We start from the raw sequence: 26071 nt of genomic DNA on the forward strand, positions 1-26071 counted from the left end.
ATCTCCTTGTTCTCTTAGGTTTGTGTCTCTAAATAGAGACAAGGTAGGGCATCTGATGAACTGCTGCCTTCTTTCTGGAGGCAAGAAAGAAATACACAGCTGGGCATTAGTTCAAGCAAGGACCCCAGCCAGCAGGAGACAACTGGAACTTAGTCATTCCAAGCTGCAGCTGCTGTGTTGAAGTATCAAGGCAGGGCTCCCAGAAGTAGCTCGTTTAGAGCTCTGCAGTTTTCTATCTCTTTTTAAAGTAAATCGTTCTAATTACTTGTATTGCAATTTACTTGATGGTAGGTTTAGGCTGTTTTTAAAGTTTTGTTTTCGTTCTGTAGAGATTGAAAGTATTTTTAAACTCTTTATCAGAGAGCTCTTGTGTAGTGGTAGTTGCAGTTCTTGTGAAGGAGCCCTGAGACTGGAGCTACAGCAAATGACACTGCTTTGGAAAGTTTCTGCAGCCAATAAAATGAAGAGAGGATCTGGGGTGTAATTTGTAGTTTTATGTATGAGTTAACAAACCACAGGTAGAAGGTGCATGGAAGAAAGTTTGTCTTATTTTGGGAGCAAACTATCTTTTTTAAGTTATCATAACCCAAACTAGAGAGGAAGTTTACAGAAATAAATAAGCAGTCTCTGCGCTTCACACTTTGACAAAAATAAGCCACTCATACACACTATTCTCTGCTTTGAAAGAAGCAGGTATTTGATATACTTGACAGATACTCAAAGTTATATGAAGAACCACACTTCCTTGCTAGGGAAGGAGGTAGGTATTTACTGGACATAATGATTGCATGGTTACCTACATTGTTCTGCGTTATCTAACAGGGAACACTTAAAATTAATTTATATAAATCTAAGAAGTTAGGTATTTATGCTGGTGCATAGAACAGCTTTACACTCTATTTGATTTTATGGCATGAAGTTGTTGTGTTTGGGCACAGTACTTCTCAGTATTTCTATTTCCTGTTTTATATTCTCTGCAGTGTATGCAATGAAAAATTAAGTATTTTAACCTTGCTAATTCTTACCTACCGCTTATTAATTGCAGGTAGTCTACAATGGAAAAGATTTGAATCATCCTTTTGGACTATCGCATCATGGAAATTATATTTACTGGACAGATTATATGAATGGGTCAATTTTCCAGTTGGATCTGGTTACAAGGAATGTGACACTGCTAAGAAGTGAGAGACCACCTTTGTTTGGGCTCCAGATTTATGATCCACGTAAACAGCAAGGTATTTATAACCTACAATTTCTCCAAAAGTCTGTTATAAAAGGTTATTTTTCCTTAAGTCTCCTGGTATTTTGAGATGCGTAGATGAGTAACAGTAGGAAACAGAATATGACTCGTGTCATGAGAAAGATGCTTTCGAATGTTTCAGTCCATTGATGCTGAAATTTATCATCTCATGCTTACTAAAAAGTGAATCATTGTATTATACCTGTCTGATTTTTTTTGTGAATTTACACTGCCTTTATTGCCATTTTTCCTGTGTGTCAGAGATATTGTGTTGATAAAATAGAAAAGATAGCACATTGGCTCATTATCATCAAATATATTACTGCATTTACCTTTTCTTAAGTAAGATCACAGATCCTGTCTTTTTTTTTTCCTTTTTTAATTTTTTTAAATTTTTTTTTTTAAATTTTCTCCCCCATATTTGTCTACATCAGCACCATAGAGAAACGTGATGAAGGCCATCAGTTTGCATAGATGGAGTTTAGAAAATGCAATTGCTACTATATAGATGAATTTACATGTAGAACATTTCCAGTTCAACAGTTCCTATAGAAAATCAGAGACTAAATTGTTGGCAGTCCTGCTACTTTTCTGTACATCAACCAGAAAAGTAACAAAATCTAAATTTCACCATTTATCTGAATGCTACTTAGTACAGATACAACATTAAAATATGGTTGTTAAAACAGTGATTTTTTTTTTTCTTTTTTAAGTTTTCAGGTCCTATTGTGAGTATTTTGTCCCTTTGCATAAAGCCCAATTTTATTTTCATAGTATCATGCCCCTCAGATCTGGATGTGGGTACAGTGGCTTCTTCATGTCTATTCTTAGTGCTTTGAAGATTTGACTGTGTCTCTCTCATTTGCCATCAATTAATGGCTTGGAGAGCAACTGATAAAACTGATACAGAGTGGATGGAATCAAAACATTAGAAAAAATATATACGTTCATAGACAGAAAATATTTAGCCTTTATATTTGCTATAGGCATATCTCTATATGCCAAACAAATATATATATATACACATTTGTATTTCTGTATAGAAAATTGATACATGCATATATGAAAAGAAAGTATAATGAATATTTTCCCTATATATGCTGGCTAAATATTTTGCATAGGTTTATTTCAGAGGTTTTAGATACCATAATTACTAAGTATGTTTTTATTGGTTTTCTTCTGTCTAATCCTACCAATTTTTTTCCATCCAGCAAATTAAAAAAACTGGTCATTTACAAAGGGAAGAAACAGCTTAGTTTTCAAAATGCTGCTAAATAGGAGGTGCATATGTGCATAGGCAAAATACTTGGTGTGTAATATCTGCGTGTATAGGGTTGTTTAATTTTGTTTCATTTTAAAATTTACTATTTTGAAGACTTGGATATGCAGTTAATATTCTTTGGAGAAGACAAAGACTTCTTCTCTATCTAAAAGAACGTCTTCCAGTTTGTTTTCCCTTGGGAAAACCACTTTTTACAATGTTTCACTTAACCATCTGAGGTCCTACTGAAAAGCTTAGTGATTTTCTTGACAACAGGTTAATGTGAAGTCTTCCCTTTCCTGCTGAATAATATTTTAATATGTCCAGGTAGCCTTCCTTAGGGAAAGCCTTTGAGATTAATACTTGATTGTGGAGAGCTGAGGTGCAGACAGCCAACTTGTAATTAGTTCTATGAGCATGAAGGCAATGCTGAAAGCTTCTCATTTGATGTTCTAACATCTAAATTTTCAATATCTAAAGCAAACTGTAGCACTCTGTTGTGTCAAGGTCATTGTAACAGCATGTATCTTACACAGATGCTTTTCAGGGACTCTATATTACTTTTAGTGTCCTGTAAAAACATGGTATGTTTGGGGTTTTTTGCTGGGTTTGGGTTGTTGTTTTTTTTAAAGGCCAGATCTGCCCTGAAATGTAACCTTAAGTTGGCCAAATTTCAGAATACTTTGAACTGTGTCTACCAGGAGAGGATGTGATGATTGCTTTAAATACTTCTGCTGCTTTACCCTATACTCAAAGTTTCTTTGTTTTCAGAAAAAAAAAAGGGGGGGAAATTTAAAAATGAATGCATTTGCTATTAGCTTCCAAATAAGCTAACATCAGAGATAGAAGACTAAAATATTACCTCTTAGATATTTTTAGCTGAATGAGCTTCAACCTTGAGAGAGAGGATTTGGCTCATTAATGCATTCTTTGTTTGAAATTGCAATTGGAATTTCGTAGGCTAATGGCAGCCTTTAGGATCTCCGCTTTTTGTCATGCTTAGTGCTCAGTGAGGTTGATCTTGCACTGTTCTCCAAGGAGCATAAACATTCATTTTAAAGAAAGTGAAGCTAATTTTTTTCTTTTTTTTTTTTTTTTTTTTTTTGGCGTGCTGCTTCTAAAAGAGCAATATCAAGGCTGAACCATGTGGCACAGAGAAAAGTGTAGTAGTTCATTTTATGGTATGAGTTGTAGTTCATAGTTTATGTGCATGTGTCTTAGAAAAATTTGGCTCTGATATTTTGAGGTTACTGTTTTGATGTTGCTGTGATTGTCACTGTCTACACAAGCAGAAGTCACGCCAATTCATCTGGTCATAGCTGAATTGAGACTGGCATTTTTATTAGGAGGTCTTTTACACAATACTTGACTGTGCCAATCCTGCTTAGTATTATGGGGAGCAACACTAAGCTTCTTTTTGGTATCTCCTTAGGAAAAAAGTGTTTTTCACTCTCTTTGTGTCTCATGAGACATGACCCTCTTGCAGAGGAGCCTTTTTTTTTCTTGCTTTTAGAGGTTAGAATTCATCATACTTTCTTAGGCATAGTCTTTGGGTTTCTGTGCATCAGGAATACCTTAAAAAATGGGGAGGTGGCAGGAAGCATAGTAAGTATAGGAGTTGGATTTATAGTCAGCATCTGAACCTGCCAAGGCCTGTGGGTATTTCCACGGCTATGAAGGGTGAGGTTGCCGTTGATATGTAAGTAATTCTTGTGTACGCCCATTTACAGCTGCTAAAATAGCATTTTTGGAAATCAGTTGATATTTCAACTCCTCAGATGGTAAAGAAGAGCTGCTTGAGGCCCAGGCTGCTGCTCTTCATATGTGTAGTACGATCCTAAAAGTAGAGTTATGGAGCTTTAGCGGTACTTGAGGTTAGGTTTAAGGGAAGGTACAAACATAAATAAATACTCATGAAAACACAGAAGTGCAATGATTACTAAGCAGCAATAAATACTTAGTGTATCTTTTAAATGAGAAGGTTAAACGAATGTATATGGTTTCCATAATGTGGGGTTTTTTTCTGAGAACGATGACTGAGATGCAAGTATGTTGTTTTATCTCTGGACTAATTTTTTAGCAAATTAAAATGGAACCAGCCTAATTTAATCATATGCAAGTGGCAGGGCCACAGCTGTTTTGAAAGCTGGCAAAATAATGAAAAGTATGGTATTAGCTCTGAAAATATTTTGGGATTATTTTAAGAACACCCATATAAAATAGCTGTTATGAACAGCAGTTGAGGAAATTTAAACTCATCAATACTTGGTAGCTAAATGAGTTCCATACTCAATATAGTCTTCAGGCTGAAGACTTCCTTAAGCTCACTTCATAACCTTTTCTATCTAGGATCCTGTCGTTTTAACTCTTGGTATTTGTGTTTTACTTGTCATCATCCTCTCTTTTATCACTTAAGTAAGCTACTGTGCTGTAGTTTGTCATCACAATTATGAGGTTAAGTAGGAACTTTTCATCTTCAAGATGGACCAGTTGACTTTGATCTAGTGTTTTAATTTTGATTTTATTTATTTTCTTTGCATTGGGCTTCAGAATCATCATGGGTTTTCAAAGTATTTTCTATATTTGTCTTACAAAGTCTTTTTTTTTCTATAGCCTTATTCTTTTTTAGGGATCTGACAAACTCATGTATATTCTTTAATTACATCAGGTAATCTCGACTTGTGCTCTATAATTTTGGATTCACTTTTGAAGGTTATATTTTGTTTTGTTTGTTTTTGCAGCTGCTTCTGTCTTCTTAAATGTTGTTTTACTGATGTTCTTTTATTTGTGTAATGGGTAGCCCCATAAAGATTCAGAGAGTTTCAAAGCTATCTTTTCCAAGGCGGTATTTCTAAGGCGAGGTTTTCCAAGATTTAGATGCAAATACATCTCTTACTTTTGTTCATGTTTGGGTTTTGGTGAGCAGAGGCATAATAAAGGAGTTGATTTTTGAACAAAGTTTTAGGTCGTAGTCTAAAACATGAAGTCAAGATCCAATAAAGTATTTTAAGTGCCCAGTCTAAGTTGGAACTGCTCTTTCTAAAATTGTGATCCAGCCCTCACGCTTCATAGGAACTTCCAGAATTCCCTGATTATACAGGTGTGGTCTTGCTGTCTCTCTCACACGCTGCCTAATGAAAGCACAATGACCACAGCAGCTTCCCATAGCATCCTGTATTAATTACTTTCCACAAATTTATTTGAACGTTCAGTGGGGAACTAATGGACTGTAGACACATTTACTTCTGAAAAGTGATGTATGGTAGGTCAGAAAAAAGTCTAGGAGTAGATTATGATGATATGCTCAAGGTTTGTATTATAAGACCTATTGAGGCATATCTTAAAATTTTAAAATGTTCAAAATCTTAAATGATTTGCTCGTTATCTGATGTTTGTTTGATAATTTGGAAATGTTTCCCTGCACATGCAGGTACGGCTCTGCCAGGAGCCATATACATGGCTCAGTTTCATAAACATGTCTGCAGCTACCTCTGTGAGAACTTAATATCCTATGGAAAGAGAAGTGGTAGTGCTTTGAGCAGAGGCAATCGTGTGGAGTCTGTTCGAATCTGTGAAGTTGGTGAATGCTTTGAACACCTGAAAATGAGGAGCAGAGGAAGGAACACCTGCTTTTTACTAGGACAGGAAGATGAAAAAAAGTAGTTTTAATTGAAAGTTTCAGCAGATCTGAAGGCTTATAGCTTGCCTGATGGTAGTCAGGTTTCATCAACAGGGGAAATTAACAGATCAGGAGAGGATGAATGTCCTCGGCGTTTCATATCAAAGCTATTATGTTATGACCAAAATGACACAAACAGAAATCGTAGCACTTGCTTCAGTGGGCTTCGGTTTTAAGTCTGCTTGCCTAAGAAGTTGAGGTAGTGAGGGTGCAGCAGTCCTTGGTAGATGATGAAAACACCTGACAGCTGTCAGTATCTTCATGTGAACAGCGTACAGCTTTTGGGAAGAAACAATAACACAGAAAAAGAAGGCAGAGAAATAGCAGATGTGCTCAGAAAAGAGTAATGGAATATCCGCCTTGTATTCTGTCTGCTGTGGATCTCATTATACTTCTAATTTCTGTTTCCTTTCTCTTTTTTCTTGGTCTGCATTTGTTGTCACATTGTTCTAACATGTGCAGATGCCAATATACTTCAGAACATTTGTTTATATACTGTTTAATTTTTTAAAACTGCTACATACATGTAGCTGTGTCATATTAAATATTTTGTAATATTTGTTCCTCATAAAAAAGGGAGATAGAATATTGTGAGCTGATGGTGTAGGGGTTTTTTTTCTGATCTTACAGATTATTGCAACCTGTAACTAAAATTGTTTAAATATTATAACCTGTAGTAACCAAACTGAGAATAACATGTCCTTAAAATGAGAGGAAAACTGTAAAAAATTCTTCTTGTGCTTACATTCTAACAAAAGATCTTCTTTAACATGGCTGTTAAAGTCGCTTTTTTATCTTCACAGGTGATAATGCATGTCGTGTTAATAATGGAGGCTGCAGCACTCTTTGTTTAGCCATTCCTGGAGGCAGAGTTTGTGCCTGTGCTGATAATCAGCTTTTGGAGAAAAACAGTACAACCTGCACGAGTAAGATCTTTAAAGAATATCTGAGTTGATGCTACTGTTAAGGGATCAAGTCAAATCGGAAAATAAACCAAGAAAGTGCAGTCTCCTAGAGCCTTCTGGCAGTTCTATAAGACAAAGAACTATTCGTTAAATAAAGATGGTTTATTAAATGAAATAAAGATTTTTTCAAAAAATACAAAATATTAAGTACACAATATCTGAGGATAAAATATAGTGGAAAATATTTTAGAATATCTGACGTGATAAAGCGCTTAAATATTTGCTGACCTCTTTTAATGACTTTAAAGACTATCAGAAATACCAGAAGATGTTGTGATTAAATCTATAAAAATAGGTTTCGGATTATTATATGGACTAAGTATCTTAAATTAAAATCTGGCATAGAAAATGTTCATGCTGAAACTGTTCAGAAAATATGTCAAGCAGATATATTTGTATATAATAGGTCCTTACACAGACTACACAAATTTCACTGTCTTTTAAATCTCTACCTTGGATATCTTCATTGAAATGCTGATTAAATTAAAAAAAAAAAAAGTGTTAATAATAAAATGTGGGATTTTCAATTAAAAAGAATAGTTCATCAGATAATGCAGGTATTTTTTAAATGTTTAGACTTGATATTTGTAACTTACTCTAAATTCTCTGGGGCTTTTTTGTTGTTGTTTTTGGTTGTTGTTTGTTTCTTAATCTCATTGATCTATTTCTTGAAGTGTAGTGTGTAAAACTTTACATAGGTCTCCAGCAATAAGCCTAATAGAGACGAGTAAAGGTTAAGGATTATTTCATAACATGATGAACACTATTGAGCTTGCAATTACCTTGAATTTGACCCAAATGCATGGCTACCAGAGCCATCACTGTTGCTAAAGAAAACTATTTTTCTTTTTAGCAGAAAATACTGGAAGGTGGACTTCTCACTGGTAAGATGGAATGTAAGCATTAGGAAGAGAGGTTAGATACTTTCAGATCTGAATGAAGCAGGTTCCTGCTTTTTTTGCCCAACGCACTTTATTGCCCGGCTTTTTCCAAGGACTTTGATGTTCCTCACAGGGTCATAGAGCGATTTGATGTATTTACACGATAAGGATTCTGAACCTCATGTTGGGAAATGTATCTGTCTGGATTTATCAATAAGCTTGTAGCTTGCTGCTTAATTCTACCTCAGCAGAATTTTATCCTTTCTTCTTTGCCGAGTCTGTACCAGTGCATAATGCAGGTGTTTGAGTTGTTGCTTGGATACAAGAATCAGATTTTTCAGTAATCATTTTCTAGCCCTTTAATGTGCACCAGAATTTGGTCTGCATCTGTAAGAATATTTTCACTGTTGATGAGGCATTGCAATATTTTAAACTGGTATTTTTACGCTATCAACAAAGCACCAATTTAAAAAAACAGTTCGAGTGCCATTCTGTTCTGAGTTCTTCCATTTATTAAAAATATATTACCTCAACCATACACTCAGATATGCATGCTGCTACAGGCTTCAGGTGGAATTACATCAAATATGCAAAGTTTTCTAAAAAAAACGTTCTGAAGAGCGATAACAAGAATTTACATCTATTTATGTAGAGGTAGTATTGCATTCTGTATGCATCAAGCTGATAAAATAGATGCGCTTTTTGGCTGTTTTTCCTAGTTAAACACGGAGAAGTGCTGCCACAGTTGTGCAAAGCTGAGCAGTTTCAGTGTAACAACAAGCGCTGTATCCAGGATCGCTGGCGCTGCGATGGGGACGATGACTGTCTGGATGGCAGTGACGAGCACTCTGAAATTTGCTGTATGTATGCTTTTGTATTTTTAACCCACACTTCATACTTAATTTTAAAATTTTGAAACAAAACGGTGTAAGTCTGAGGGGAGTCAAACCCAAGCGATAACCCTGACGTCATTCATGTCAATCTTTCTTTTTCTTCTTTTCCTGCATGCAATAATAGTTGTCCTTTCAAATGACACTCGTGTACTCATTTCACAACATAGTACCAGAGCAGTCATCTTTTGGTTTTGACATCATCAATTCTGATTCTTTAAACATTAGGTTTTTTTGCTTTTTTTTCCCCACTGTTGCGCTTTTTTATATGGGTCACAGGCTAATTCAGATTGGAAGGGGCCTCAGAATATCTCTAATCCAACCTTTATAAAGCAGAAACAGCCTTCTCTCAACCTCTGAGGAAAGCGATGGAGCTATTAGTCCTGGAAACCATTTCCAAAGACGTGAAGGACAAGAAAGTGATTGGGAGTAGTCAGCATGGATTTATGAAGGGGAGGTCATGCTTAGTCAACCTCATAGCCTTCTACAAGGATGTGACTAGTTTGGTGGATGAGGAAAAAACAGTGGATATTGTTTATCTCAAGTTTAGTAATGCTTTTGACACTGTCTGCTGTAACATCCTCGTAAACAAGCTGACAAGGGTTAGGTTGGAACCTATCTAAACAGCCAGACTTCGGGGCTTGTCATCAATGGCACGATGTCCAGTTGGAGCTAAGTCACTAACAGTGTACCCCCCTCCAGTAATGACTGGGACAGAGTGCAAACTCAACAAGTTTGTGGGCGATACCAACGTGGGAAGAGTGGCTCATGCACCAGATGAACGTGCAGTCATTCAGAGGTAGAATAACTCCAAGCATCAGCATATACTGGTAGCCTTGCAGATAAGAAGACCTTGGGGTCCTGGTGGGCAACAAGCTGACCATTAGCCAGCAATGCACCTCATGGCAAAGAAGGCCACGGGCATCCTGAGCTATTTTAGGAAAAGCATCACCATCACGTTGAGGGAGGTGATCCTTCCCCTCTGCTCATTCCTGATGAGGTCATATGTGGAGGACTATGCCGGGTTCTGAGCTCCCCAGTATGAGAAAGATAGTGACTAACTGGATCAAGTCCAGGAAAGGGACCACTAAAATGATTAAGGGACTGGCAAACCTGTCCCAGAAGTTGGGAGAGCTGGGATTGTTCAGTCTGTGGGGAAAGGAAGGCTCAGGAGGGATCTTACCAATGTATATAAATACTTGATGGGAGGGAATGAGGAACAGGGAGCCAGGCTCGTCTCACTGGCAAGAGCTAATGGATGCAAACTGAAAAGCATGAAATTTTATCTGAATACAAGAAAACATGTTTTTATTGTGAGCATAGTCAAACACTGGAGTAGATTGCCCAGAGAGGTTGTAGCATTTCTGTCTATGGAGATACTTGAAACTCATATGGGCACAGTCCTGGGCTACCTGCTCTAGTTGGCCCTGCTTGAGCAGGAGATTAGATTAGGTGATCTGAACAGGTCCCCTCCAACCTTCAACATTTCTGAGATTCTCTAATGTTTTTCTTTAAAAAACAAATAAACAAAATAAACAACAACAACAAACTACACCACAAAAGCCCCACCAAGAAATCCAAAGAAAAACAAAACCAAAATCAACAACAACAACAAACTACACCGCAAAAGCCCCACCAAGAAATCCAAAGAAAAACAAAACCAGCAACAGCAAAAAACAACCCAAACACACACACTTCCAATTTTAAATTAGTTGTACTTTGTCTTTAAAAATACAGTTTTACTAGAGCTGGATTGTTTGGTTTTTTTCTGTAGAGGAGTCTTGATGTTGAAATGAAAAAGAATAGAAAACATCCTATCATGTATCTGTGTTGTTCCTGGAGGATACTTAGCCTGCTATAAAATTAGAGTTGCAGCAGTGAAAATTCCTTTTCATACTCATTTTGTCACAGTGCTTCCTATTTCTATCATTAGATCATTTCTCTAAACCAAATCTCCTTTACTGAAATGAAAATACATTTTTCCCTATCAATTGTAGACATGAAGAACTGATACATTCTTCTGTGCAGCGTTGTTCTGTGTCTGAAAACCCTTATCGTCGTCTCTCATTTTTATCTCTCTGAGACAAAAACAACTCTAATCTGTTCTTTTTTTTCCAGTAGATTATGGGGTTTTTAGATTTCATTGCTCTTTTCTGAACTTTGCTAAGATCTTTGGGGCTCAGTGTCCAAAACTGGATGTATGTACTTCTGCAGAGGCCTTTGTGGAGCTGATCAGGCTGAGGGAATGTGGTTGTGAGGGATGATAGTCTTGTTTGTACATTCCTGGGTAAATCTTTTCTGCGTCGCAGTGGCCTGATGTTGCTGATACACACTGAGCTTGTGATCCTCCGTAATGCCTCCGTCTTTTTCTGTTTGGCTGTTACATAGCCAGTTTTGTGTTTTTCCCACATTTATGTATTTTGATAGCTCCACGTAGTAGTCATTATAGATTTCCATCCTAATTCTTTTCAAAACATTTGTACAGTTCTGAGTTCTTGTGCTTACTGATATTTTCAATACCAGAGTTTCTTACACTAAAATAAGGAGCTCAACTAATAAAGACAGATTTTAATACCAGATTTTCTTACGCTAAAATAAGGAGCTCAACTAATAAAGACAGTGAGAAAAAAAGTCTTTTTGGCAGAGTTGACTTGATTTTCATTTAAGTTATTGCAATTTAGGACAATTCATTGACCAAAGCTTGTAATTCTCAAAGGATTTATACAGATATAAATGAAATCGTAAACTATATATCACATACAGTTTTGGGACCAGATTAAGTGATCAGTATGATAAAAGTAATCTCTTTTCAGCAGTTGCTTTAGTAACTTCAATAGTTCTTTTTGACTTAGTCTGAAATGTTTGCAATCATGAATAGAACACGCAAACAACATGGTAGTAAATATATATAAGCAAAAACTTAACTACTGTTTAAAACAGTATCGATGTCTAGTATTGAACTGCAGTAAAAAAAAGTCTTTAATTTTTAATTTTATTCCATGAATGATACAGTCCTGTTCTCCAGTCACATCGCAAACTATGTAATTATTATGAGCCTTGAAATGCTGTTCTGCTCAGTTTATTAATTAATTTTACTTCCAATGTTCTGGCACCCTACGCACAAAGCACTCGTGAAGGGTTCATGTGCTATTGATACCACACTTCCTCTGTGTTGTTTTCAGTAGGAAGAATAGGTAGAAAGGTCAAAGATAAAAGCTACTGAAATGTCAAGGATAAGCCTGCAAGACGTCCTTTCATTTTAAATACCATTTGTTTCCAGATATATGTTAAACTTTAAAAAAAAAGAGACTGTGGATGGCTGAGTAGGTGGAAAATATCTTGAGATTATTTTTAACCCAGCATTTGAAATTGTGTATAGTTTACTGCTCTTGTGTAGATCAAGTTTAGCAAGAGCTGCTAATAATAGACCCTGTTATTAGCACAAAAGAAGCAGAACATATATACTTCAGCTGCAAGAGCAGGCCAATAGCATTTTTACATAACTCCATCCTTTCCATGACACTTGGTAGCTAGCAAAAACATGTTTTTCAGATGCCTTGTTCACTCTTGAATAACAGGTTTTGTCAGTTTTACACTGTGTTGCATATTTCATTTTTTGACACCTACAATTTCATGGTAAGTAAACAGCAGATCTATGGGTGGTCATTGACAGTAATGTGCATCAGTTTAGAAGCGTTTTATAACCTTCCCAAATCCCTGCTCGCTGTGGTATAATATTTTGGATACGCACAAGGCAACTTGCACCTGTTCCCTTTGGCGTTTTGTTTATATGCACTTCAGTTTGCAAACCTTGTCACATTGATAAAGTGAGATTGAGGATATTTTTCTTTAAGGAAATAAAATCATTGTAAAATACTGCTACTTTTTATCACCTTGTAGTTAATAGAGGACGATCTCTGTATTGACACTAGTGTGATAGGAGAATCTTTACTATGTATTGTTTAATTTATGATCAAAGTACTGCAATATTTTTTAATTGACTGGTTTGCTGAGCAATTTTTATATCACAGTCATTATCTATACAAGATAATAATACTAACTGCATCACCAGGGAATACCATTTAATGTATTATTTTCAGCTGGTTTTCTCTGATTATTTCCTCTTTTTTTTCTCCCCAGTCAATCATAGTTGTCCTGATGATCAATTTAAATGCCAAAATAATCGCTGCATTCCCAAAAGGTGGCTTTGTGATGGAGCTAATGATTGTGGTAATAACGAAGATGAATCAAATAAAACCTGTGCAGGTAAAAATTTTACTCGGTTGTGCATAGAAGTTCTCTAACTCCAGTTTTATAAACAGTTCAAGACTGAACTGAACCAGTCTGCTACTAGTAATCTGATTATTGCCATTTTAAATCAATTCGGATTTTGATCCCACTAAGGCTGGAATATAAATTATATTTTGCTTAATCTTTGTGCTTGACTGTGCTTTCCAAAGTAATTCAGCACTTAATCTGTCCATGTGGGTTGACTGTCAAAGCACTGCTTAGGTACAAACTTGTCCCTGCTAAATCTTTTTTGGCAGTTAGAATTTTGTTTGTTAACATGCTGTGATCAGTGCCATGTCACTAGCAAATTTTATTTTATGCTGACAAAAGCGTAATTAGCTATTCAGTTTCCCCTTGGTAGCTTGAAACTGCTTTCACTTGTAAGTTATTAACTGTATAGTGGATTTTTAAGGAAATACCAAGGTGAAGATTGTTTACTTATTCCACTGCAATAAATCATGGAGTTCTAAGTCTGCCCTTTGCATGTATGGAAGTGATGTTTAGTGCTGATCAGCAGAGTAGACTAAACAGTCATTAAATATGTGATGTACAAAATAATCAATAGACATCAATAAGGTGATGACCGCTTAACACTGAAATGCAGTGATAGACAGCAGACATTGTGTATTAAAATATTGCCTGAACTCATTTTCATTGATTTAAATTTTTGTGTGTAGTAAGCTGTTCACCTTGTTACTTGTGCAGTCTGGCTAAAAGCTCTCTGGTGCAAATGCAGACCTAGAGTGTCCATATCACCTCTACAGTATTAATGTGGATTCTAATACTTCTTGATATCCTCTGATATTCAGGGGTTTCCTTGTAGGATAAGAGTCTGATTTGAAGACCGTATTTGCATCCCTATGTCATTTGGCTCTGGGTTGAATTCTGTATTCTTGTTTTTTCCTTTTTTTTTTTTCCTTCAGTGGCAAACACTATTCATGTTTTAAAAAACAATATTTTAAACTTCTATTCTTCTATTGTATTTTAAGCTATTTCCTGGAAGAAAAAGGAGAATTGAGAATAGCAGATGAAGGAATATTCTTTTGATTATTGAGGTTTCTGATGTCTCATTATTTATTTTTTTAAAGTATGGAGTCACATATAGACAAACTCTAAAAGCTTAAATTTGAAAACAAAATTTGTGTCACTAACCCTGGCATTGTAGTTATGGGTTCACATTTAGAATACACAAAATTATAAGTAACGTCAGTTTTATATGTTATATTTTTATTGAAGTCTTACTGTTCATCAGCTCTCAAAGTAATTTATGTAGTTACATAGCATGATTTCTTTTAGTGATCTTTATTTCTTCAGAAGACATATATCATTTCCTTTAATGGATCATTACAGTTGCACATTTTACCCGTAAAACTTCATGTTCTCATATGTTGAAGAAAACACTAGGAATTCTACATAACGGGGAGAACACAGTCCTGCAGGTGGCCTCAATTTTCTCTGAAATCAAAGCAGGTGAATGATATTTAGTCAGATGAGGTACAAGGAGCAGCAGGGCAGGTCGTGCCCTTCAGACTTGAAACTTCTATATGCAGACACGCACTGAGAGACCTAACAGATTTAGTCCATTTCCCTTGCATTTTTGGAGTGTTTTGTCTTGACAGCAAGAACGTGTCAGGTTGACCAATTTTCTTGTGGGAATGGGCGCTGTATTCCGACATCGTGGCTGTGTGACAGGGAGGATGACTGTGGAGATGAAACCGATGAAATGACATCCTGTGGTAAGTAAATTTTCTTTTGGGGAAAAAAAGTAAAATTATTCTTTAATAAGTTAAATGTATAAGGATCTCTTTTCACATGAACTGATGGAGAGAAAAAGTAAGAGCGGCCTTTTTGTTTTTACATGAACAGATAATATTCTTTCTGAAATTGCAAATATAATATATTAGATTAATAAATAAACCCAAAGTAAAGGCTGCATTTTCTATTAATGAGTTTTTACTTGCAATGCCAAATATGCAGATCAGTCAACACTTTTCTAATTTACAGCCCATTAGCAAATACTGTCACCATTGTTGGTGTTGATATTTATCTCTTCTATATACCTCTTTCAAATACTGTCACCATCAAATGTTGATATTTATCTCTTCTATATACCTCTTCACAGGCCCCTTCAGCATATTCTAGATGTCAATAAAATCAGACTGTTTCAAGTCTGAACAGGAGGATGTTTTGATGTTGTATGTTCCAGAAAAAATCAGTCATTCTTGGTTATATCATGAGAGAGTATCAGCAGCTCTGCTGATTGCTGCTTTATTGAGATACTGCAAAGGGAGGTGCGCTCTCTCTAATCAGCTACTTCCAAATAATTAAGATTTTCATAAGTCAGCATGAGTGCCTGTGTGTGTTCGGGAGGTCACAGGTAACTGCTGTGAGTCTGAGAGAGGAGGAGGCAATGAGCTGTCTGCAAGCTATTGTGTCAGGGTGTTCCCTGCTTACAAGGTTATATTTGTGATATTGGAATTACTAATATGAATTAGTAAGTGTGTTAAGTGTGCTACACTATAATGGGATAGGTTTTCAAAAAAGAATGCGGACTGATTATTTTAGTAGCATCAGCCATGTTAACATGAAGGGACACATTGTGCGCAAAAAAAATTAACATCTAAAGTGTACTTGTTAGGATACTTAGTAGTTAGACCTGTATTTTTCTCAGATATAGCTGATATTCTAACTTGATTAACTCTTATAAAGATACTTTTTTCTTAATCAAAATCAAACTATGAAAGCAATGTAGTTGATAAAACATTAGCTTTTTTTGTGCCTTTTTTGAACATCTTACCACTTTAAACCCTTTCAGTAGAGTTATTAAAGTTCACTACTGATAATAGCTGTTTTCTGCAAAAATCTCAAAACCTACAAAGCACTTGCAGTGGAGAGTGAGGAAAAAAAACAGTAAATGCATAAATGAAAGTAATGGAATGATGCTTTGTGTTCCATAAACATAAATCTAGAGGACCTCAATTACCAAATATTCTATGGGAGGCAACATGTAGGATCCAATCAGTAAATTATGTTTATACATAATCCCTAAAGTTTGTTTAATTTTGAATTATTCCTGACCCATTAGTTGAGTTTACATTGTTACTTCTTAAGCCCATATGTAGTTATCAAAATGTCCTTCTATAACTACATTCAAGATTTTTACATGTAAATACTTGATATTTTTCCTGGGATATTCACCTGCTTTCTGTTGCCTTATTTCTTATTGCTTTTTTCCTTTTTCTTCTTTTAAAGTGATATAAACCAGAAATAAAGAGAGCTGATTTTGTATTGACAGTAATCGATACCAGATCTGCTACTTCAAAAGAGAAAACGTTTAATAAAATCTACATCAAAATAAAGTCATTATATGAGTAAAAATGAGAATAGTAGTGAGGTAGACTTCTAATTGCCATGCTTCAAATCAAATAAGTTCTGTTGTGTGCAAAGGTAGAAGAAGTGATTCTCCCTGTCCGGCCTGTTCCTGAATGCCTGTTAGACAGTTATAAAACCAAATCTCTAATATAGATGAGTCTTTATGAATGTTATTGTCTCAGTTTTCTACTACTTTTTACTGGGATGCTTGGAGGAAGTGATTGTAAACACTGACATTTTACTTTTGGATTTTATTATGTCAGCATACAGCAACTTTATGTCCTGACTGTTCTTTTGCTTTGTACTTGACCTTCTCATTTTATAGTCTTCCATTTCCTGTCTTTCACTGCCAATGTTATTGCAATCAGAGGACTTTTTAATATAAATAAACACATTGAAAATATCTGTTTGTATCTGTCATCAAGCTATAATATATATTCTTAATATATAATATAGTTGTAAACATTAGCATGCTTAGTGGCAAAGATAGCTGTGGTCTGATGGGAATATAGGATCATGTTATATGACACAGAGTAATGTATTTCAGGGGTCTGTGTTGAGGAAGGATAGGGTTTTGACCAGTATTTATAGTTAAAAGCCTTTTTATTTTCCCTTTTTGGTGTCTCACCTTTTTCTCCTCTCCAGATTAAGTGTCTGGCAGGTGCAAATGTTTGATCCAATACACTTGTGTAGTTTCTGCATATCGGAGGGTGGAAGAATATTACTCAAGAGGATATACATTAAATTGTTTTTGTTTCTTTTTGAACACTTTCACAGAATTCCCAACGTGTGAGCCACTAACTCAATTTATATGTAAAAATGGAAGATGCATTAGCAGCAAATGGCTATGTGATTCAGGCAAGTGTCAAGTGTTCTGTATCTGAAATGAATACAGTAGACAATACATAAATATTGCTTTGATACTCACTCTTTTCTTATAAGACTGATGTTGCAAGTGATCAGAGAATAAGTATAGTATTTTTAAATTGCTGACCTGACCTAGAGAGCAGCAATAATAAGCTTCATATAAGGAATGATGCAGTGGATATGGTAATAGTTACAAATAGTATATTTTTTAGAATGAAGTGTGATATAAGCTATCATTATTAAAAAAAAAGAAGCTAAGTATTTTCTACTTTTAGAGAGCAAAATAGTTCCAGTGGCCAAAGTATCTGATTTTTCTGTTGTTTGTGGGCAAGTTCAAATTAATAAATAGCATCCCTGAAGAGTGAAGGCTAGGAAGACTTTACAATGAAGTTGTTTCTTTCACCTGAAAGAGAACATATTTGAATGACAACTGTTCAAATTAATCTTCTCTCAGAGCTCGTGATATGGGAGTCATATCTGCCAGTCTTAATATGTTGGGTTGGTTCTTCATCCACTGCAGCATTTGATATTACTGTAATTTTTAAAGGGTGATAGGAATTCATACCTGTAAAATGGACAGATTCCCCCAATTATCACAGTGTAGTTACTGAAATCCTGTGCGAGGAGACCCTTCAGTGTTTACCTAAGTTATTTATCTTTTCCATCCCTTGGTAATCACAATCAAATTATGGGAATTGCCTTAATGTTGTAGTCATTACCACAATCTTGGAATAATGAGAAACTACATTCCACCCTTGTTTATGTGTTGCTCTCTTTCTCCACCTTGCTCTGTTGCAAGTACACAGAAGCAATATTAGTGATACTAAATTCTGAAAAGCAATTCTGACATCAGGTTTTAGTTTTGTTTGATATGAAGGTCTGTGTGTGTGTGTCTGTGCTTAACTGTCCAAGTTAACGAATCACTGAGAGTAAAGCAAACCCACTGTGTTTGGAAGCCTGTGTGGTTACACACAACTAAAGAAATGAAGAAAATCTACAGCCTCCTCATGCTTCCTGGTGTCTGTGATTGAATAACTGTGAATAAGTGTAAGAGAGGACTGCCCAAAATGACAGTTGAGTGCTGTTGGTAAATTAAAGAGTTACTTGCATTAGAAATAATTTTACTATATGCCTGTTACAGTAAACATACTCTTTTGTTTGCTGCAAGTTATTTTTCTCTTGCTGTTCTGGAGATATCTTTTTCTCCTCACGTCTTTTATTGACCTTTTTTATCTTTTAAATTAATAAAAATATTCATATTTGCAGATGACGACTGTGGTGATGGAAGTGATGAGCTGGGCTGTATTCACTCCTGTTCTGCTGATCAGTTCAGATGTTCTAATGGTAGATGTATCCCAAGCCACTGGGCCTGTGATGGTGACAATGACTGTGGAGATTTCAGTGATGAAACCAAAACAAACTGCAGCAAGGAAGGTCAGCATTCATTCTTTTTTCCCCCCACGTTTTAATACTTATAAACACAAAGCATCATATATTATAAATATAGAGGACCCTTTTTCAGTCAATGGAAAAAGAGAAAATGCTTTTAACCTTGGTAATGGTTGGAATGGAAAATATGTCAAGTATAATATGATCATGCAGAAGTGCATCACAGAAGAAGAATGCATTTGAAAACAAAATGGGTATTATACTGAGATCAGTTTTGTAGTTTTACTGTCCTGAATTTTGCTAAACGTGATGTTTTTCCTTTTACAGAAATGCATGCTGCCTAGATAAAGAGGTAGTAAGCAGAATTCCCAAAGTTAGTGTTTATATTTTCTGGGGGTTTTATGCAGTAACACTCGCATTTTTGTGTGATCCAAGTTTCTGTTCTTGTGGTTTGTTTGTTTTTTGTTTTTTTTTTAATTAGTGTTACTAAAGCATAAAAATGTTTTAACAAACTACAGTCCTGTTTAAATGCAACACGTATTTATTTGGGTGGGGAGAGAAGAGGAGGATGCTTGTAGCAGAGGATAAAGAACCCTCAGATAAGAACGAGGGAATATTTTTCTCTCATATTGTTCTCATAGTGATTTTTCCACAATAAAGTAGTTGTATGTGATTTTATTGGTTCTTTCTTATGAGTTTATTTTCTAAATGTAGCTGCAAACCTTATACAAATAGATGAATTAGCAGAATGCTGTGCATGAATAAAGTCCTTAATTTTTATATATCTATATAAGTTATTATTATTTTACCTGTATCAAAATAATTGGTCTGGAACTAAACTACTCCCTTTTCCCCTGTTCACATCTATCTCAGAGCTCTCCTTTTTCATACAATACCATGTTATGTTGGGATCTGCACCTGTCTCTGAAATACCCCAGTTATTTTCAGTTAATACATCTCCTGTGTCCTGCTCTGCTACGTGATGTACACTTGTCCAGCAACTTGTCTTTGCTATATTTACAATAGGATGCAAGAATACAGATTATTTGGGAAAAAAAAAACAGAACAAATTTTAATAAAATAAACCATATATTTACAGGATGTCTTATAAGAATTTATTTAAATTCCTTTTTTATAAACAGGAATGTATACATTTATCATTACTTTCAAGTTCATGTGCTTGTTGTTAGTGTGTTAGCAGTACTCGTAGTGGTAATAGTTTTGGAAAAGGAGGGCAAAGATAAAATTGAAAAGACCATCATCTAGAAAACACTTAGAGAATTACGTATGTGATGAATAACTAAAATCACTTAGTTGTTATGTTTTGAAACATTCAAGACTGATTATATAGCTCTACTGACCTGAAGTTCATTGCTGTGGAATTCAGAAATGCTACAAGCAGTCTGCTACAAGAGCTGGAACTCTTGTGTCAGTAGAGCAAAGATGTGACCTTCCATGTTTTGCCAACTAGGAGATGGACCTTGTTGGAAAAAAGAGGAGAAAGAAAGGAGTAGGGGATGTAGCTTGAGGGTGAGAGGCAGGGCTTATGAAGCACCAGGAGAAACATCATCAGCCTTAGTCCTCCTTACATCTCTAAATTAATTCTTCTCTGAAAGCTGTGCAAAAAAATATAAATAGATTGGTATTTACCTTGAGCCTGCAGCAGAGGGGAGAGTGAAGGGAGTGAGCAGGATGAGAAAGAGCTTGTCTAGAGCTCGTGTTGGCGTGGTGAGTTAGAAAGGACTAGTGAGTTTTGAGTGTTACACTTGGGGACTCTGGTTTTGGCTTTGGTTGGGAAGGGGAATTCTAAGTCGTTGTAGACTTGACATGGAAAAAAAAAAACCTCACCTGAGCAAGTTCTTCAATGTAATTCTTATTTTTCTAAGAAACTCCCTCCCCTGGAAGATGCAATGGGAAGGAATTTCAGTGCAGTCCTGATGGGAATTGTGTTCCTGAGTTGTGGCGCTGTGATGGAGAAAAGGACTGTGAAGATGGTAGTGATGAAAAGGGCTGTAATGGAACTATACGACTGTGTGATGAAAAAACAAAGTTCTCCTGCAAGAGCACAGGTATATGCTGGCAGATATGTTTTGCTCTCATTTACTCAGTGTGTGTCTGTCTGTGATTTGACCACATATCTGCTATTGAATATTGCTTTTAATGCTTAATACTACTGTGGCGATGGTACTTATACTAGGAAATTAATATTAATATACTTCCATAGCCTGTTTTCTGGTTTATAATATAAAAGGGTTGGGATTTGAGATTACTTAAAGCTGAAACTGTTCTGTGTGATAGTACAACAAACCAAATACTTAAATGTAGCATTTAATAGTACTTCAAAGTCCAAGTATTTTCTTCTATTTTCCCTCTTTGGCCCTACAAGTTGATTGAAATGGTGTAAAGTAATTAGGTAGAAGACATCAAAGAATTAAAACTGCAGCGCTGGAAGTTTGAACCGCAATATTGGAAGAAAAATGCGTTCTTTCGGAATGTTTGAAATAAAATTTTGCTAAGTATAGTTCATTAAAAAATGTGAAAAGAATGTGACAATCTCTACATGAGGATATTTTTGCAAAATAGTGCTTAGATGGAATATTTTCTTAGGAGACAGTCTAGTTAAGGAAGAAATTAATATCTGTCAGTATTGTATTAATCTTTTTCCAATTTCTTCAAAGCCTAATGAAATATTGGGGGTAAAATAACCTTTAAAAGTAAAATTTAGTTCAGGATATAAGTAGTAGTAATATTATTACCATTAGGCAAGTATAATTATTACAGGAAAGGAGAATCCATTCTAATGCCTGTGTGCATAACATTATCATGCAAAGCAGTCTAGTTATGCGAGCTCTGTCCAAAAGTATTTTTGAACATCTATGGATACATTCTGAACAGAGAGTTCATTTTTTTTCCTATGTTTACAGTCATATTGCAAGGAGGGCAATACCTGAGTTTACTGGATGAAGGATGAAATGTGACTTCTCTAGCTGCACATATAAATACAGCAAAAATATTTTCATCAAACACTTGCTAAATTCAAAGGTATATGGCTTTGATTTAGAGGAAGATGCAATCATGCTGCTTGGTTGTGTGGAATCATCTCTTTAGGAATCAGTTGTGACAGTTTCATCCCTAATTTTCTTCTTTCACTATTTTCCTTCCATCAGTCCTGGGAGGAACAAGATTGCTGTTCAGGAGGAGGCATGTTGGTAATGCATTGGAACAGAAAACAGCAAAAGCAAATTTGTGTTTAGCTACTTTTCAGTTTAATTCCATATGGTGGGACGTATGAGGAATGGGTTTAAAAGAAATAGTTTGTCATGATCCTTTCAGTTTTCAGACTAAACATCATATTCCTTCTGGATTATTCTAAAGAAATAATGCTGTCTGGCTTCCACATTTATGAGAATTGGTCAGATGAGGAGCAAGTGGCTAATTCTCCCCTTATTGATTGCTAGATTGTGACATCTGATTTCCTAATACAAAATATGATGGGTCTGGGTAGGAATTGGGGCGGGGGGGGAAGGGGAAGGTGAAACAGCCAATACATCTGGAGGGAAGTGACAGTTGGTAAGGACAGTAATAGCAAAATGTTACTGCCCACTATTTTGCTTGCTTTTTTCTCTTTGTTTTATGGCAGTAAATAGGAGCTACAGGGTCTTTATCTATTGTATTTTTCAGTGGCTCTGGTTAATCTGTCACAATGCCACAGGCATGTGTGTCATGTTGCAAATACAGCTTTTGTCAGCCTTCAGCCAAAGATGGTTTTCTGCTTAGAGTAATGTTGGTCTCTAGAAACTATTGTATCCAGCCCATTTTCTGATATGCGCTTAAGAACATCCAATAGAGAGTATTCAGTAACTTATATATAGTCTTTTAAGAACTTAATAGTTGAACATTTTTTTCCTAATAAGTAATCTGAATCTTTGCTACAAGCTTAGTTGATTGTTTTCAAGTTTTTGCTGGTATAAAAATCTTCTGAATATTGAAAGACTTCTGTCATATGTCTCCTTAGCCACATTTCTGTTAAATAATAAGATAATTTTCTTTTTCTTTTGAATGTCTTATATTTGTATTTTATATTTTCAAACCTGTAGTGTTTTTTGTTGGTCTTACTGGAACTGTCCAACCTGTGCAGTTCTTGAGGTCTGATATCCAAAGTCAGCCAAAATGCTGCAGGGGACTTGAGTTGACAGATTTCAGAATGACATTTCTAATTTTTTCAAGAACATGACGTGGTTGGTTGTGGTGATGTGTGATGGAAAATATACTAGAGTTTGTGCAGCAGTAGGATATGAGATGCAATAACTACCTGATTGAGATTGACTACTGCTGGGCTGCTTCTAGCCAGTTATTTTCTGCTTTTAAATTAGATTAGACTTCTTTTAAATTAGACTAGACTAAATTAGATTATACTAAGATTCAACTTCCTACTTTAAATTCTGATTCTATCCTCCAAAAATTATTACAGGCATGTACTTCAACTCAGTTTAATGTACATAAATCTATCCTTTTTATTCCATCTTCCTGCTTTGCAGTTAGTAGTACTGCACCAAGAGCAGAATATGTGCAATCTCACTTAAAAAGTCATCTAATTGCTCTAATGATTGTAATCAAGTACTTCTGTGAAGACAAATGCAAAAGTGCCATGAATACTTCGCTTCATAAGCAGTAGATCTGAACTGTATTGTATATTTATAATACTTACTGCTTTTTATGTTTCTTTCAAGAAGCAGTTCATTTTACATCTTACAATTTTTAATGGTACCCTGTGGACTATTATTTTGTACATTTTCTTTCTCACTTGTGAATAATATACTAGACAGAAAGAAATAATGATGAGAGTAGAAGTAGGATTTCTTTGGAATGGGAAATAGAGAATGTACATAGAGAGGAAATAAAGTCAAAGAGTGATTGTCTCAGTGGTACTGGAAGAGGACAGCAGCAATAGTCCTGTCTGGATGGGGAGTGTAAGTCAAGATACAAGTATGTGACAAGCAGAGAAGAGTGGAGAGATATTGATACTAAGGAAGGCTGGGAATTATGGGTTTTTGAGAAAGATGAGGAGGAGGAAATTGGTAGGGCTGCCCTACAGCATATGTGAGGGCTGATGAGGAATAAAGGGTTAATGTGAGAGATACGGCGTGAAAAGAATTTTGGAAGAGGACAAGACTTAGTAGGAACACAAGAATGGGAAGCATGGAGTTCAAAGGGTGGGTGAAAAGGGTGTCAGTCATAAGGTGGGTTTACCAGTGCTGCTTCCACTTGTTCCCTCCCTGCTCCCTCTCCTCTCTCACTTTTAGATCTTTAGACCTGCACATCTTGTACAACTACTTTAATAACCTTTTTGAACATAGTGATCATTCAGAATGATAAAATTTCTGACTGGAGGGGTGAATGCGGTTGACATAAAAAATTTAAATTAAAAAAAAAAAACACCAAAGCAAATAAATTACAAAATGATATATGTTGTTCCAATACTGTTCTTATGCTCAGTTCATGTTGTCGTTGTTTTCTGTGGTAACCGATGTCTACTTTAGGCCTTGAAATTTTTTCCTCTCTCTCATTCTGGAGACATTTATAAACATCTGCTTTGTACTAAAAAGCTTTTAAATACCAGAAATAGCCATGTTCTTGAAACAAAGCAGTTCAGACTAAGTCTCAGGTTTGTTCTACAAAACAAGAAAGATCATTGAACACCACATTGTGTTAAATGTGTGTGATTAGAATGTGCTTCCATTTTGATAGTGATGAGACTGAGTCCATTCTATAGGTCAGGAAGGCATTATAGCTTTAGGCAGTAAGGAGTACCTGTAAGAGGAAACTGAAAGCAATTAACACTCCACCAAAGTAGTTTTCCTACAGTTGAATGTATAATCTGTCAAAAAAACTTCCTGGGCTCAGTATCCCAACAAAGACTACATAGTATATATAAAAAGGTAATGTGTTGTACTTACTAGTATTTGTGGGAAATAAAAAATGTTGGAGAAGCAGTCAGAGCTTCTGATTCACTACTTCACATGTATATCTTCTATGATACACAAAAGAGCTATGGAAAAGAACAGACACATCCATTGAAGCAATTAATTTGTGATGAAATCTTACTAAAAAGGATGCTGGAAACTAAAAGTGTGAATTTCAATAAGGGGCAATAAATAATATCACTGAATTTTAAGTAATGGTTTCAAGACAGTCATAATACTTCATTAAGTCTATCTCTAGAACTTTGGCAAAGATTAATTCCTTGAAAGTATATTCTGCTTAAGAACATGTCATAGCTATCATAGTGGAAGATTAATCTTTTATTATAAAATATATCTTCATTAAGGTAAGAGAAAGGCAGCAAAACTGATTTGCTCTGTAAATATTTGTATGTATAAAAGATTAAAAAACAGATTAAGAGCTCTGCTGGAAGCAACGTCAATTTACTCTGAGATCTGGTTAGTGTGCTTGACGTTGGTGTTTTTCATTAGCTTTCATTCTATTGCTGTGTTATAATAATACATAAAATCAATGATCATTTCAAGATATTAATGAATATGGACACTTTTTAAAACACTTGTGATTGCAGCTCATCGTTAAATGCATACATATAGTGCATGCAACTTGGTTTCCCTGTGTCAGTGCAATTCTGTCTTTTCAATGTAGAATGTTTGAGACTTTTTCCACCATAGAAATTGGTGAAAGCTTTTCATTCTAATTGGCACCATCCCCTGTTTAAGTTTTCCAGGTGGTTTTGCATTTCTTGCTTTTCTTCACCAAAGGTGAAGGCAGTCTCACATTTGCATCGTGAGATGCTGCAGAAACGTATTTTTTTCAGTGGTCTTGTTTCATTGTATTTTACACTGTTGTTATACAGTGAGGACAGTGGCACCCTTCCCGTTAAAACGAGAAAAGATCAAAAATATTAAGCTAATCTTAAGCAGATATTTCTTTTAAAGGAAATTGAAATCTGCTATTGCATTACGGCAGACAGTAGAGTTATGGGTAGGGAGAGTTTGCATTATGGCAGACAGTAGAGTTATGGGTAGGGAGAGTTCTAAGTTGTGTGGACAGTTGTACAGAATCTCTGCTGAGGTGTTTTTTTATTGAACTATGTCATGGGCAATCCAAAGTAAAAGACAGCCTGTAGCAGATTTGACACAGAAGGTGAAGTAAAAATCCAAAAAAATTAGGGTTTTACCCTAGTTGATTATTTCACACTCTCACTTGCTTGCTTCCCCCACAAAGTTATAAG

The 26071-nt window shown here is 35.5% G+C and overlaps 1 protein-coding gene across 1 annotated transcript in view; it reads left to right on the forward strand.

The window, feature by feature from the left end:
- Positions 1-26071, forward strand: part of LRP1B (LDL receptor related protein 1B) — a 618836-nt gene that overhangs the window by 323792 nt on the left and 268973 nt on the right. Inside the window, exons 18-23 of the mRNA XM_014941128.1 lie at positions 8758-8886; positions 13057-13182; positions 14826-14942; positions 17356-17436; positions 18712-18879; positions 20721-20903. Coding sequence (XP_014796614.1) covers positions 8758-8886; positions 13057-13182; positions 14826-14942; positions 17356-17436; positions 18712-18879; positions 20721-20903 — 804 coding nt within the window. The remainder of the gene's footprint in view (positions 1-8757; positions 8887-13056; positions 13183-14825; positions 14943-17355; positions 17437-18711; positions 18880-20720; positions 20904-26071) is intronic.

The sequence above is a fragment of the Calidris pugnax genome, unplaced genomic scaffold (assembly GCF_001431845.1).
Source record: "Calidris pugnax isolate Ruff unplaced genomic scaffold, ASM143184v1 scaffold60, whole genome shotgun sequence".
Taxonomy (NCBI): Eukaryota; Metazoa; Chordata; class Aves; order Charadriiformes; family Scolopacidae; genus Calidris; species Calidris pugnax.